The following is a 15787-nucleotide window of genomic DNA, read 5'->3' as shown; positions in this document are numbered from 1 at the left end:
CCTAGCGTAAAATACGAATTTTCAAGAAAATAGATGAATTTTTAACGAAGTAGTTGAATTGACCCACAAATCCGAATTTTCAACAAAAAAAGTGAACTTTCAACTATGAAAGATCAATTGTTATTTACCAAAAATGCAATAGTTACATTGCCAATCAGAAAATTATTTTAAAAATAATTTTAATCAATTTTTAATCAACTTTAAATTCCAATCATTAAAAAAAATTAGACGATTTAAGAATTTAAGTTATCCCAAACATAAAAAGTTTCTTTAGATTGACGGGAAAATTTCACATGATTATTTATCTTAAAAATTAACTTTTAAAGAAAACATTTTCAATTATTTTTAAACATTTAAAACGATTTTCAAATTTTAAAAAAAGGAAGATTTCAAGAAAATTTTGCAGAGTTTTTTTTAATTAAAAAAAAAATTAAAATTTCGAATAATTTCAAAAGATATTCAGTAGCTCTAGAAAATTTTAAAACTTATTTAAAATTTATAAGGATTGCAAAAAATTTAAAGAAACTGTATGTTTTTAAATAATTGGAAAAAACTCTCGAAGTTTTAAAAAATTTGAGAGGATTTAAGTAATTAAAAAAACTCTTCTTAAGATTCCTGGAAAAATTGTTCATGATTTTTTATTTAAAGAAAAATAATTTTTATAGAAAATGTAAAAAGATTTCTTATATTTTCAAAAGATTTGTAAAAATAACGAAAAAGTTTTTAAGGCAGTTTTATTTTATTTTCCAGAATTAAAAAAATTCTAATAATTTTAAAAGATTCATGTTTAAAAAGATAGGAATATAATAGAAAATTTGAAAAGGTTTTAGAAATATGAAAAAATGTATATGTTTGTGGATTTCAAAAAAAAATTTCAAAGTTTTTTTTTAATTTTGAGAGGATTAAGATACATAAAAAAAACTGTTCTTAAAATGCCTGGAAAAATTGTAAACGATTTTTTATTTAAAAAAATTAAATTGGAAAAGATTTCTAAAAGTGTCGAAGAAAACCTGGAACATTTTGAAGCCATTTTTTTTAAATAAGAAAAAATTTTAGTCATCATTTCAGGAACTTTCACTCCTGTTTGAAATTCATATCTGTTAATAGAATTTTTTTAATTCCACTACTTGGTCAAGCGTTTAACATTTTTGGTTGAAAATTTAACTCTTTGCTTAAAAATTTACTTTGCGGAAAATTAATCTATTTGAAAATTTGCCCTTTTTAGATTATTTGAACTATTGTTGATTTTAAATTAAAATCTTTTCTGGTTGGAATATTAATTATGGATTATATTTTTGTAAATTTTTTATTCTTTATTAAAAATTGTTTTTCCCCTCAAGCCGAAAATCTGCACATTTCATGATACTAATATATTTACTTTATTCTAATTTAAAACGCTGTAAACCTATTTTGAAACTGGAAATTAACAGGCTAGAAAGAACTTCGCCTTGAATTTTTCTTCAAGTTTCTGTTTCCTTTGGAAAAGCATGAAAGCGCGAAGAAATGCTTTTAAAACGGTATCTCAGATTCTTATCACTTAATTTAAATTTCAAAAGTTAGAGATTCTAAACTGACCAATTTAGTCACTGACCAAGAATTGCGTAAAATGCAAACTAGCAGTGCAGTTTTTCTCTGTTTCCTATTTACTGAAAATCATTCCAGATTTTATTACGCTTAGGTAACACACTTGTTTTTCCTTATGCAAAAATTTAAAATTCAATTACATAAAAGATTTGTTAAATAAATTTGACGTGAGCAATAATTCCTCGACTAGATAATGCAGTTAAACATTTTTTAAATTTGTTTTAACATAAATAACAACCCTTCCAAAATGAAATTATTACTACTTTTGTTTTTTACGATAGAAATATTCCTAATGAACCATGTCAAATCGAGCCTTCAATGCCTGGATCATGCCCAATCGTGACATTATTGGTAAGATTATTTCCTATCTTGATTTTTTTTTTACTTGCCCATACCCAATTTTGCCTTCATTGGCTGGACGATGTCCAATTTAGCATTCACTGCCTGGATCATGCCCATTCTTGCCTCAATTGGTTGGACCATGCCCAAACTTGCCTTCATTGCCTGGATCATGTACAATATTGTCATTATTGGTTAGATTATTTCGTAACTTGCTTTTTTTTACTGGAACATGCCCAATCTTTCCTTAATTGGCTGGACCATGCCCAATCTAGCATTCAATGCCCGGATCATGTCCAATATTGTTATTATTGGTTAGATTATTTTTTTATTCCTATCTTGCTTTATTGACTGGACTATGCCCAATCTTTCCTTTATGGCTGGACCATGTCCAATCTAGCATTCACTGCCTGGACCATACCCACTCTTGCCTCAATAGATTTGTCCATGCCCCATCTTGCCTTTACTGCCTGGATCATGTCCAATCTTGCCACAATTGGTTGGACCATGTCCAATCTTGCCTTCACTTCTTGAATCATGTACGATATTGACATCATTGGTTATATTATTTCCTATCTTGTTTTTTTTTACTGGAACATGCCCAATTTTTTCTTAATTGGCTGGACCATGCCCACTCTAGCATTCACTGCCTGGATCATGTCCAATACTGACATTATTTATCAGATTATATCCTATCTTGCCTTTATTGACTGGATCATACACAATCTTGCCTTAATTGATTGGACCATGCCCAATCTTGCTGTCACTGCCTGTATCATGTCCATTATTGACATTATTGGTTATATTATTGGTTATATTACTTCCTTATATCTATCTTGCTTTATTTACTGGACCATACCCATTCTTTTCTTCATTGGCTGGACCATGTCCAATCTAGCATTCATTGCCTGTATCATGCCCAATCTTGCCTTAGTCCAATCTTTAAATTATTGGTAAGATTATTTCCTATCTCGATTTTTTTGACTTGAACATGTCCAATTTTGCCGTCATTGGCTGGATCATGCCCATTCTAGCCCTTACTGTCTGGATCATGTCCAATATTGAAATTATTGGTTAGATTATTTACTTATTCCTATCTTGCTTTTTTCACAGGGCCATGCCCAAATTATCCTTCATTGCCTGGATCATGTCCAATCTTAAAATTATGGATTATATTATTCCCTATCTTGCCTTTATAAACTGGACCATAACCAATCTTGCCTCAATAGATTTGTCCATGCCCAATCTTGCCTTCTCTGCCTGGATCATGTCCAATATTTACATTATTGGTAAAATTATTTCCTTATTCCTATCTTTCTTTTTTCAGAGGATCATGCCCAATCTTACCTTTCTTGGCTGGACCATGTCCAATCAAGCCTTCACAACCCGAATCAATTCCAATCTTGACTTAATTGGTGGGACCATATTTAATCTAACCTGTATCGTGTACAATCTTGGCGTTATTAGTTAAATTATTTTCTATTTTGCCTTTACTGACTGGATTATGCTCAATCTTTCTTTAATTGGCTAGACCATGCCCTATCTAGCCTTCACTGCCTGGATCATGTCCAATCTTTACATTATTGGTAAGATTATTTCCGTAACTATATTTTATACTTGAACATGTCCAATTTTGCCTTCATTGACTGGACCATGTCCATTCTAGCCCTCACTATCTGGACCATGTCCAATACTAAAATTATTGATTAGATTATTTCCTTATTCCTATCTTGCTTTTTCTTTTACTGGACCATGCCCAATCTTACCTTCTTTGTCTGGGCCATGCCTAATCTAGCCTTCACTGCTTGGATCATGTCCATTCTTAACATTATTGATTATATTATTTTCTATTTTGCCTTTATTGACTGGATCTTGCCCAATCTTGCCCTCATTGGCTGGACCATGCCCAATCTAGCCTTCACTGCCTCGGTCATCTCCAATTTTGACATTATTGATTAAATTTTTTTCCATCTTGCCCCAATTGGCTTGATCATGCCCAATCTTGACTCCATTGTCTGGATCATTCCCAATCTTGACTTCACAGACTAGATTAATTAGCTGTACTATAAAATATCGTATTCTAATCTTTGGTTGAAATTTAACTATTTTATTCAAAATTTGTTTCATTGCTGTTGAAAATATTTTTTTTTTTTTTGGAAATTCAATTATTCTATTTTTGGATTAAGTTATCTTTTTTAGTTGAAAATTCATCATTCTAAGTGGATATTTCACGAATTTGGTTTAAAATTTGACTATATAGTTGAGAATTGAATATTTTTTTCGAAAAACCAATTAAAAATTTTTCAAATTAGTTCTTTTGGGTTAAAAACTTATTTTGTTAACACTAATTTAACTATTCTATTTTTAATTAAAAAAATTTTCTATAGTAGAAAATGAAACCATTTGTGGGAAAATTCGTTTATTTGGTGACAAATTGGTATTTTTAGTAGAAAAGTAATCTCATCAGTTAAAATTTCATCCTCCTAAATGAAAATTCAGTTTTTCTGTTGAAAATTTCAATATTTCCTTGAGAATTTTTTATATTTGAAAATTTCTTTTTTTTTCAACTGGAAATTTAAATCTTTTATTCTTTGTTAAAAATGTATCTTTTCGTTGAAAATTCAGATATTTTATTAAAAATTCATCTTTGTAGGCAGAAAATTCAAATATTTGATTAAAAATTAAATTATTGTGTTGAAAAGTCAATTATTTTGTGAAAACTTAATCTTTTCACATTTTGGGTAAAAAAACTTCTTTGGCTGAAAATATAACAATTTTGTTGTAAATTTTTTTTGTTTTTAGTTATGAATTCACGTATATAATTAAAAATTCATCTTTGTATGTAGAAAAAATTAACTTATTTTTTTCAAAAATTCAGGATTTTTTTAAAAAGGCATATTTTGTATTAAAAAATGCAATTGTTTGATTTAACATTTCGTCTACTAGGACAGAAAATTCGACTTTAAGCAATAAAAATTCATGTTTTTCTTTTGTTAAAAACTCAACTGCATTCTAAAAAAATCAATTATTTGGTTTAAATTCGACTTTTTTGATTGAAGATTCGTCATTTTCGATTAAAAATTGATCTTTTATGGTTGAAATAAATTTTTAATTCATTTTTTAAATTGGAAATTCTACTATGTTCTTTTTGATTAAAAAAATATATTTTCTAAATAAACATTAATCTTTGTAGGGAGCTACTTCAATTATTCGGTTAACAATTTATCTTTTTTATTGTAAATTTAATTATTTTGTTGAAAAATTAAGTATTTTATAAAAAGGTCATCTTTTTTGGACGAAAACTCAACTGTGTTATAAAAAATTCAATTTATTTTGTTATTTATTTTGTTGGACAATCGTAATTTTTTATAAAGAATAATTTAGAAATCTTATTGCAATTTTTTAAAACTGAAAGTTCAGCTATTCTATTTTTGGTTGAAAATTTATTTTTGTTAGTGCAAAATTTAAGTATTTTATTGAGAGTTATGTATTAGATTAAAAATGTATCTTTTTTATTTAAAAATGCATGTGACATGTTGAAAATTCGTCTTTCTTGGAAAAACAAAATCCCATTAGTTAAAAATTCATTTGTTTGGTTGGAAATTTAGTTCTTTTGTTTGTTAAAAAATTAGATATATATTGTTAAAATTTTGTTTCTTGTTTGTTATGGTAATAAATATTATTAATTGAAACTTTATGTTTTTGGCTTAAAAATTAGTTTTTTGGTTGAAAATTGAAGTGATATGTTGAATTTAAAAAAAAATGAAAATTTAAGAATTCTATTTTTTGTTGAAAATGTATGTTTTTTAGATAAAAATTGATGGAAATTCAACTATTATATTTCTTTTTGAAAAGTAAAGTTATCTTTTTTAGATAAAAATTCATCTGTTTGGAAAGATAATTCCAGTATTCGGTCAAAAACTTATCTGTTTTGTTGGAAATTTAATTATTTTGTTAAAAAATCAAGTATTTTGTAAAAAAAAGTTATCTTTTTCGGACGAAAATTCAACTGAGTTTATGAAAATTCATATTTTTGGGTAAAAATGTTCTATTTTTGATTAAAAAATCTTTTTAGACGAAAATTAAAGTATTTGTTGAAAAAGTGTACTTTATATTAATATTTATATGTGTATATCTTCGTTCGATAGCAATTCACGTATTTTGTTGAAAATTCGTCTTTTTTGGTACAAAAATAAGCTATTTAGTTAAAAATTTATTGTTTTGGTTCTAAATTTAATATTTTTTTTTAAATTTAAGTATTTTGTTGAAAAAAGAAGTTTTTTTTTCACATTTTTATAGAAAAATTTAAATATTCTATTTTTGGTTGAAAATTTATCTTTTGAGTTCAAAATTTAAGTATTTTTATAAAAATGTATGTGTTTTATTGAAAATTCATCTATTTTTTTATTCAAAATTTTTTGTATTGTTTTGAAAATTTATCTGTTAGGGTTGAAATAAACAGATAAATTTGAAATTTACCAAATTTGCTTTCAAATTGTTTTATTCCTTGTGTAAAATTCTATAATACAGATGAAGCATAAATAATTTAAAAAAAAAATGTTTGTCATTGTGATCCTAGTTTTTCTATATCAATATTTACAAAAAATGTAAATAATTAATCTTAAACATAAAAATTTTCAGTCTTGTATAAAAATTGATTTGCACTTCAGCTTGTTATTTTCAAGTAAGTATAAATAAATAAAAATAATATAAAACAGAGAGTACTGGATTAAATTTTTATAACGGAACTGGTTTGCCACAAGGCTGCTTTTTTTATTCCTGTCAATTATTCCTTTCAGTTCCCTTCAGAGCCTTTATTCAGCCACCAGACAATTTACACTTTTCAAAATAAATTTTGCTCCTATATTCAAAATAGGCAAATCTGGAATCCATAATTTCAAAAAATTCAAAAATACAAAAATTATCACACAAACTAGAGAAAAAATTTATTTGATCGCAATTGTTGACACTCGATCAATTTAATCATTTGTGGATAAATACATTTTTCACTTTCACAAGCAATTAATTCACTTGAAGACTACACTTTTGGGATTTTTTTTGAAAATTTTGAGCACAGAAACTGAAAAAAACTTCTCACCGTTTTGAACGAGCTCATAGCTTTTAATTTGTTTTCAGTTTTACTGGCATCAGAAGGCAAAGAAAAAGGCCCGGACCTCAGAGCCGGTTACCGACGACTGAGGTCTGAATCCTGAACTGCACTTTACTGAACTCCACTTTAAGTGTGTCGCTCATATTTCCCACCTTCAATTTGCTGATAGGGTTCTAATTTTTATTTTATTAAAAATTTTTTAATTTTATTTTATTTTTTATTTCAAAAAGTTTTTTTATTTATATTTAAATTATAAATTTATTCCTAGGTTTATTATAATAATAATTATTATTATTATATTATTATAATTATGATGGATTACTCTGCTTAAGCTGTAGACTCACCCAAATTTTCAACTAAGCATGATTACTTTTTAATGAAATTCTTGAATTTTTATCCAAATAAATAAATTTTTAACAAAACAGATTAATTTTTAAACGAATACATGAATTATCTTTCTAAAAAAAAAAGAATTTCCATCTAAAAAAGATAAATTTTCGACCAGAAATGTAATAGTTGTACTTTCAGTTGAAAAAATAATTAATCAACAAAATACCGCAATTTTCAAACCAAAAATCTAAACTTTTAACAAAATACATTAATTGAAACATAACAAAGATAAATTTTCAATAAAATACATACCTTTTTCAGCAAAATACTTCAATTCTGTACAAACAAAAAAGTAATTTTCAACCAAAAATAAAATAATAGAATTTTAACTGAAAACAAAATTTCAACAACATACTTACATTTTCAAAAAAAAACTGGATTGTCTAGCAAAAAAATGAAGTTTCAACTAATATGCATACATTTTAAACAAAATAGTTAAATTCTAAACTGAGAAAAATAGTTTTTAACAACAAGAAAAGTTTTGAACTAAAAAGGAGTTTTCAAACAGAAATAGAATAGACGGATTTTTATTTTGTTTAAATTATATTTCAACAAACAAACGAAAAATTCAACATAATATTTAAATTTTTAAGCAAGAAACTGAATCTTCGCCCAAAAATAGAAATGTTTAAAAATACTATTGAATTTTCGTCTGAAAAGGAGAATTTTTTTACAAAATATTTGATTTTTCAACAAAATAATTAAACTTTCAACAAAATATATCACTTTCAACCGATTACTTGAATTATCTTTCTGAAAAGATAAATTTAAATTATGAACTAAAAAAATATAATTTTCACCAAAAAATAAAATAGCAGAATTTTCATGAAAAACGCAATTTTTTAAAAACAAACGAATTATTAAAAAAGTACTTAAATTTTTAACGAATTGAATTCTGAACCAACAAAATGGGCTTCAATTAAATAGATTTTTTTTCACCAAAAAGACGAATTTTCAACAAAATACAGAAATTTTTATATAAAGAAGATAAATTTTCGATAAAATACACACATTTTTAACAAAATACTTCAATTTTCAACTAAAAAGAATTTTTCAAAAGAAAACAAAAATTCAACAATGTACTTAAATTATCAACCACAAAACTGATATTTTACCCAAAAATATGAATTTTCAAAAACACTCTTAAATTTTCGACCAAAAAGATAACTTTTGTTACAAAATACTTAATTTTTTAACAAATTAATTAAATATCCAAAACAGTAGATACATTTTTAACCGAATGCTTGAATTATCTTTCTACAAAAATTAATTTTTATCTGAAAAAGATAACTTTTCAACCAGACTTAAATTTGTAATAAAAAAGCTGAATTTTGAAACAACAAAATGAAATTTCAACTAAATAAGTAAATTTTGTACCAAAAAAGATTAATCTTTAAAAAAATATAGAAAAGCTTAATTTCCAGCTAAGAAAATTAATTTTTAACAAAGAAAACGAATGTTCAAAGAATTTTATGTCCAAATAGACGAATTTTCTACTAAAAAGATACATTTTAAACTAAAATAAGAGTAGTTAAATTTTGAACCAGAAACCCGATTTATCTACCACAAGAAAATTAATTTTCCACCAAAAAAGAAGAATTTAATGAATTTTTCATATTTTTTACAAAAAAAAGATTATTAAACAAAATAGTTAAATCTGAATCTAAAGTGATAAATTGTTAACTAAAAATGGAGTCATTTAATTTTCAGTTAAAGAAATTAATTTTACAAATAAAAAATCAAATTTTTAGCCAAAAAAGAAAGAGTTTTCAGACCAGACAGTTTTTTTTACAAAAAAGATGAATTTTCAACAAAATACATTAATTAGAATGAAATATTTGAATTCTAAACTAAAAAAGATAAATTTACGATAAAAAATATAATAAGTAATTTTTTAGTTCAAACAATTAATTCCGAAGTCTACAAAATAATTCAAATTTTACCAATTTATTTCTATTTTTAAACAGATAGTTGAATTCTCAACAAAATTGTTCAGTTGTCAACCAAAGCGATTAATTTTGAGGCAAAAATCTTAATTTTCTACCAAAAAAAAAACGAAATTTCAACTAAATGCATGAATTATTAACAAAAAATTACTGACAAACAAAAAACGAATTGTCGGCAAAATAGTTGAATTTTTAACTAAATAAGGTACCCTGGAACTAAAAATGTAATGTTCAAATCTTGTGTTGAAAAAATTAATTTTAAACCAAAAGAAAAAACGAATTTTTAACAATTCTGTTAAATTTTTAACGAAAGAAAGGAATTTTCAACCTAAATAGTTGATTGTTCATCTGAAAAAAACGAGCTTTGATAAGAAAAAAACTTTTTTTTTCAAGTGTTGAATTTCCTATAATTTAGATTAATTTTTCATCAAATATTTGTTAAAACTTGTTAAATAGAGATTTTTAAATAAAAAAATCAAGTTTATAAATTGAAACCTATGTACAAAAATAATTACCACGATTTAAAATTTGAAAACTCTTAAATTGAAAAAAAAAATTTTATTCTAATATTGCAAGATTCGAGTTTTGAAGCAAAGCTTGCTATTTCAATAATATATAAAACATGTTTGATTTTAAAACTTTCACATTATTATATATTTTTAAAATGTAAACTTAAAAATTTAATTTAATTTTCTGAAATAATTATAACTTTAAACTTATCAATGATTTCCATGCCCAAAATAACAAAAACTCTTCTCAATTTGAAAGATATTAAATTTTGATAATTACGGATTTTCACTGCTGTCTAGACTTAAAAATATTGAAAATTGGGTAGCCGAATTTCAAAAGTATATAAAAATTTGTTATTTACTGGAAGAAACAATTTTAAAATCATTAACTTTTCATAGATAAATATAATGTTTTAAATCAAATAAATTTAAACAATTAAAGTTTAGATTAATTTACTGATTTAATAATGATATTTATTATTGTTAAAAATTCAGCTTTAGTAAATAGATTAAATTTTATTTAAATATTACATTGAATAGAAAATCTATAATTGAGTAAATATTTCGAAAATAGTTCTGCTTAATTTAGCGTAGGAGTAGGTCACCAGAACGAGGTGCTTGCTCCCTCGTCCGTGCGATCATTACGACCATAATGATGATTCACTATTAACTATCTAAATTCTAATGAAATATAGCAATTAAATTAGACTACACTTCTCGATAAAAAAATATGAATCAACCTTAATCTTTTTTTAAATAAAAATAGAACTATTCTCAGGAAAGCAAATTATCCTTAATAAATAAATTTCTATTAATTTAAAGAATTATAGACATTTCAATTCATAGTAGAACTCAATAATATAATTTTTTTTTAATTAAAAATTAGTTTCTGAAACATTATTATATAAACAACATTTTTAATCAGTTAATTTTTTAAAGTAAAAAATTAATTATTCTAATAAAAGTAAGTTGCCTTCAAAAAATAGTTTTTTTTTCAATTTTATCATTTCGGGAATTTCCCAATTCAAGATTGTTTTATTTCGGGAATATTATATTTCTGCAATTTTTATTTTGGTAATTTTATCATTTTGAGATTTTAATATTTGTGTAATTTTATTATTGCGGAAATTTTCTAATTCAGGATTTTTATATTTCAGCGGTTTTTTTTCATTTTGAGACATTTCCAATCGGGGATTTTTATATTTCTGCAATTTTATCATTTTGGGAATTTTCCAATTGGGGATTTTTATATTTCAGCAGTTTTGTTGTTTTAGAATTTACATATTCGAGAATTTCCTAATTGAGGCTTTTTATATTTCTTCAGTTTTATCATTTTTGGAATTTACATATTCGGGAATTTTTCAAATGAAAATTTTAATATTTCTTCAATTTTGTCATTTTGAAGATTTTGACATTCGGGATTTTTACATTTCAGCAATTTGATCATTTCGGAAACTTTTTTATTTCAAAAATTTTTCAATCGGGAATTTTTAAATTTCTGAAATTTGATCATTTTGGGAATTTTCTAATTCGAGATTTTTATATTTCAACATTTTTATGAGTTTTTAATTTTCTTATTTGGATATTTACAAAATCGGTGATTTTTCTACTTGGGAAATCTTATAATTTTTGGAATTTTTCAATTCGGGATTTGTATATTTTAGCAATTTCATAATTTTTGCATCTTCTTATTCGGAAATTTTCATATTTTGGGAATTTCCCAATCGGGGATTTTCACATTTCTGAAATTTTATCATTATGGGAATTTTGCCATTCACGATTTTTATATTTCTGCCATTTTCTCAATTTGGTCATTTCGGAAATGTTCCAATTCGGGATTTTTACGTTACAGCAATTTGATCATTTCGGAAATTTTTCAATCGGGGATTTTTAAATTTCTGAAATTTTATCACTTCGGGAATTTTCTATTTCAAGAGTTTGAAAATTATCCAGTATTCTGGATTTTTATATTTCAACATTTTTATGATTTGTTAATTTTTTATTCGAGAATTTTCCAGTTGGGGTTTTTATATTGTGGAAATTTTATCATTTCAGGAATTTTCATTTTCGGGAATTATCCAAATCAAGATTTGCATATTTCGGAAATTTTATCATTTTGGTAATTTTCCAATTCTGAATTTTAATATTTCAGTAATTTTATCATTTCGGGAATTTTCCCATTCGTAATTTTTATATTTGAGCATAATTCTGTTATTCGGGAATTTTCTAAATCAGGATTTATATATTTCAGCAATTTTATCATTTCAGAATTTATCCAAACGGGGATTTTTATTTTTCTGCAATTTTATCATTTCGGGAATTTTCCAATTCAGGATTTTTATATTTCTGTTCATTTTCCGATTTTTTAATTTTCTTATTTGGGAATTTTCCAATCGGTGATTTTTGTATTTGGGAAATCTGATCATTTTTGGAATTTTCCAATTCGGGATTTTTATAATTCAGCAATTTTATGATTTTAGCATTTTCTTATTCGGAAATTTTCATATTTCGGGAATTTTCCAATCGAGGATTTTTAAATATCTGAAATTTTATCATTTTGGGAATTTTGACATTCAGCATTTTTATATTCAACCAATTTTATCATTTCGGAAGTTTTCCAATTCGGAAGTTTTACATTTCGGAAATTTTATTATTTCGAGATTTTTCCGATTCGGAAGTTTTAGATTTCCGAAATTTTATTATTTTGAGAATTTTCCAATTCGGAAATTTTATCATTTTATGAATTTTTCAATTCAAGATTTTTATATTTCGCCAATTTCTATATCTCGGGAATTTTCTTATTCGGGAATTCTTTAATTCAGAATTGATATATTTCGGCAATTATATAATTTCAGGAATTTTCCAATTTGGGAATTTTTATTTTTATTCATTTTTTTATCGTCCCAAAGTAAGTTCACATCAATAAATATATTTCTATCAATTACAAAATGATAAGCAGTTCAATTCATAGTATAATGGAAAAATGTACATTTTTATAAATTAAAAAATAAGTTTCCGAAAAATTTTTATAAGTGTTAAAATAAATTATGCCCCGACAATAAAACACTGAAGAGGAAAGTTAATGAAAATAAAATAGTTTTAATTAATAATATACGATCTTGCATCGACTTTTCATAGAGGAAACTTGAGTTCGCACGAGATGCAACTGTATTACCTGTTAATTAGCGCGAACGTCGCATAAAAAACTATTAAAATAATTGCATTTAGGTCCCGATAGCAAGAAAACTAAGAAACTGTAAAGAAAGATTCATTAAGAGACCCATTTTAGGAAAGAACTCGTTACTCACTCACGTTTTGTTTGCTTATCCCGGAAAAGAAAGAAAATATTTTCAATTAATTTCATTAATTAACTAAATTTATATAATTTATTACATATTCCCTCTGAGAATATTTTTCTCCAAGAAAGATTTAACAAGAATTCAAAATTTAGACCTCCAATTACATAAGCCCTTTTGTTAATAATAACAAATAATATTATAAACAATAATGAAACAAAAAATTAGGTTAGCAGAAACTTTCCCAAGAAAATTAGTAATTGTGAAGATCTTTTATTTTTTGTTTTTACAGAACGAGACGATCGTTATGCCAACTTATTCTAAATGCCATTCCCATGACTGATGAGACTGCATGAAAAATTAAAAATGATTCGTTGATTAAGGCTGAAATTATTTATAAGAGTCGCTTGTCACCAGCCAATTTATTTTCGATTTAATTAGAAAAGCAAAAAATTTAATGAGAAGGTTATTTTTAAAAAAATGCAAACAAAGCTTCATTTATTTTTAATTGCAGGCCGACTTGATTAATTCTATTATATTGGAAAAATTCAATTGAAATTTTTTTAATTTTATCTTTCGACAAATGAAATATTTTAACTTAATTTATTAAAATATGACAACGAAATTTTTCGCTTTACTATTTTAAAACGCGCTGGAAATTAAATTAAGGTAAAAAGAAATGAAAATTTTTATAAATAACAACAATTTAAAAAAAAATTATTTTTGTTAACTTTCATGGAATATTATTTTAATCTAATTTAAAAGTTGAAAAAGAGTTGGAAATTTCAGAAAAAATAGCAAGTATTTAGCATTATTTTAAGATAATATTGTTATAAATAATGATAAATTGTTTTAACAAATACTTTAATAATTTTCAGTAATTTTACTCTAACTGAATTTTTGATACAAAGTTGGTAATTTCAGACAAAACCGTAACTTTCTAACATTAATCTAACATAATATTGTTATAAATAATATCAATACATTTTTTAAACAATTATTTTTCTTAAGTTTGGTTTATTGTTACCTCACTCTAAAGAAAAAGATGAAAAAAGGTTGGAAATTTCAGAAAGAGCGCTACTTTCTAGCATTATTCTAAACGACTATTGTTTGAAACAATTGGTAATTGTTTAAACAAATACTTTATTAATTTTCAGTAATTATTACCTCACTATAATTGAATAATTGACAAAAATTTAATAATTTTAGACAAAACCGCAAATTTTTTGCATTACTTTAACAGAATTTTGTTATAAATAATAACAATACATTTCTTAAACAATTTTTTTTTTCATAATTTTGGTTCATTCTTACCTCTCCGTAACGAATAAGGTGAAAAGGGTTGAAATTTCAGAAAAAATTGCTGCTTTCCAGCATTATTCCATCAGAATTTTGTTATAAACAATTATAAGTTTTTAAACAATTATGTTTGTTCATAATCATTGGCTACTACATCACTCTGAATGAAAAATTGAAAAAGGGTTGAAATTTTCTGAAAAAATAGCAATTTCATAACATTTTAACAGAATATTGTTATAAATTATAATAAATTGTTTAAACAGTTACTCTTGTAACTTTGATTATTACCTCACTGTATTTGAAAGTTGAAAAATAAGGGAAATTTCAGAAAAAATAGCAACTTTCTCGTATTATCCTAAGAAAATATAATTATAAACAATAATAAATTGTCTAAACAAATACCTTATTAAATTTTATTTATTAAAACTTTACTCTTATTGAGAAGTTGAAAAAAGCTTCAAAATTTCAAAAAAATCTCAACTTTTTGGCATTATTTTAAGAGAATATTGTTATAAATAATAATACATTTTTTAAACAATTATCTTTGTTAATTCTTATTAATTATTTTCTCACTCTGACGGAAATATTAAAAACATGTTTAAAATTTCAGAAAAATCTTTGACCTTCTACCTTTGTCCTAAGAAAGAATGGGTATAAACAATAATAAATTGTTAAAAATAAAAATTTTAACAACAAAAAATTATTAAAAAATGTGTTTTTTTAATTCCTGAATAAAGTAACTATAAGTCATTATAGTTGCAACTGCACTCAAAAACATAAATAATTCTATGAATATTTTAGCTAATTATTATGAATGAATATTATAAACAAATTTCTGACTATCGGTTTGAATGCCTAACTGTTAAAAATTTTTTGTTCATCTAAAATTTGTTCGATTAAATGTTAGAAAGAGTTATAGTAACGACATTTCACCATGCTTCGAAAAATGCTTCTGCTATAAACAATTTTATGAACAATTATTCAATTTTGGTTTTTATCTCTGAGCCACACTTCTCTTTTTCATTAAACCAAATTTAAATTGTGTCAGAAATGATTTCCAACTTCAAAATATTTTTAAAAGTAAATAGATTCATTTGTTTATAACAAATTTGTTAACCAAATATCCCAGCTGAACAGCTTTTTGTAGAAAAAAGTTTTGTTTTCATTAAGTCTTTTTGGACGAAGGTGATTTTATTCTGTCTAAATGGTTGAAATTACGTTAACACAAAAATGCGAACACCAAGAATGTTTTTGTGGATTTGGTTTCCATTAAGTTTAACAATTACTTCTTGATTTTTGAAAACAAAAATTAAA

General features: G+C 24.6%; 1 protein-coding gene across 1 annotated transcript in view; it reads right to left on the bottom strand.

Annotated features, from left to right (window-relative positions):
* The window catches only part of LOC117172708, a 42983-nt gene extending 35860 nt beyond the window's left edge, over positions 1-7123 (bottom strand). Inside the window, exon 1 of the mRNA XM_033360869.1 lies at positions 7022-7123. Coding sequence (XP_033216760.1) covers positions 7022-7039 — 18 coding nt within the window. The 5' untranslated portion in view covers positions 7040-7123. The remainder of the gene's footprint in view (positions 1-7021) is intronic.
* Between the last annotated feature and the right edge of the window lie 8664 nt (positions 7124-15787).

The sequence above is a fragment of the Belonocnema kinseyi genome, chromosome 5 (assembly GCF_010883055.1).
Source record: "Belonocnema kinseyi isolate 2016_QV_RU_SX_M_011 chromosome 5, B_treatae_v1, whole genome shotgun sequence".
NCBI classification, from domain to species: domain Eukaryota; kingdom Metazoa; phylum Arthropoda; class Insecta; order Hymenoptera; family Cynipidae; genus Belonocnema; species Belonocnema kinseyi.
The sequence above is the reverse complement of the archived record's forward strand: the minus strand, read 5'-3'. Positions and strand labels throughout refer to the sequence as shown.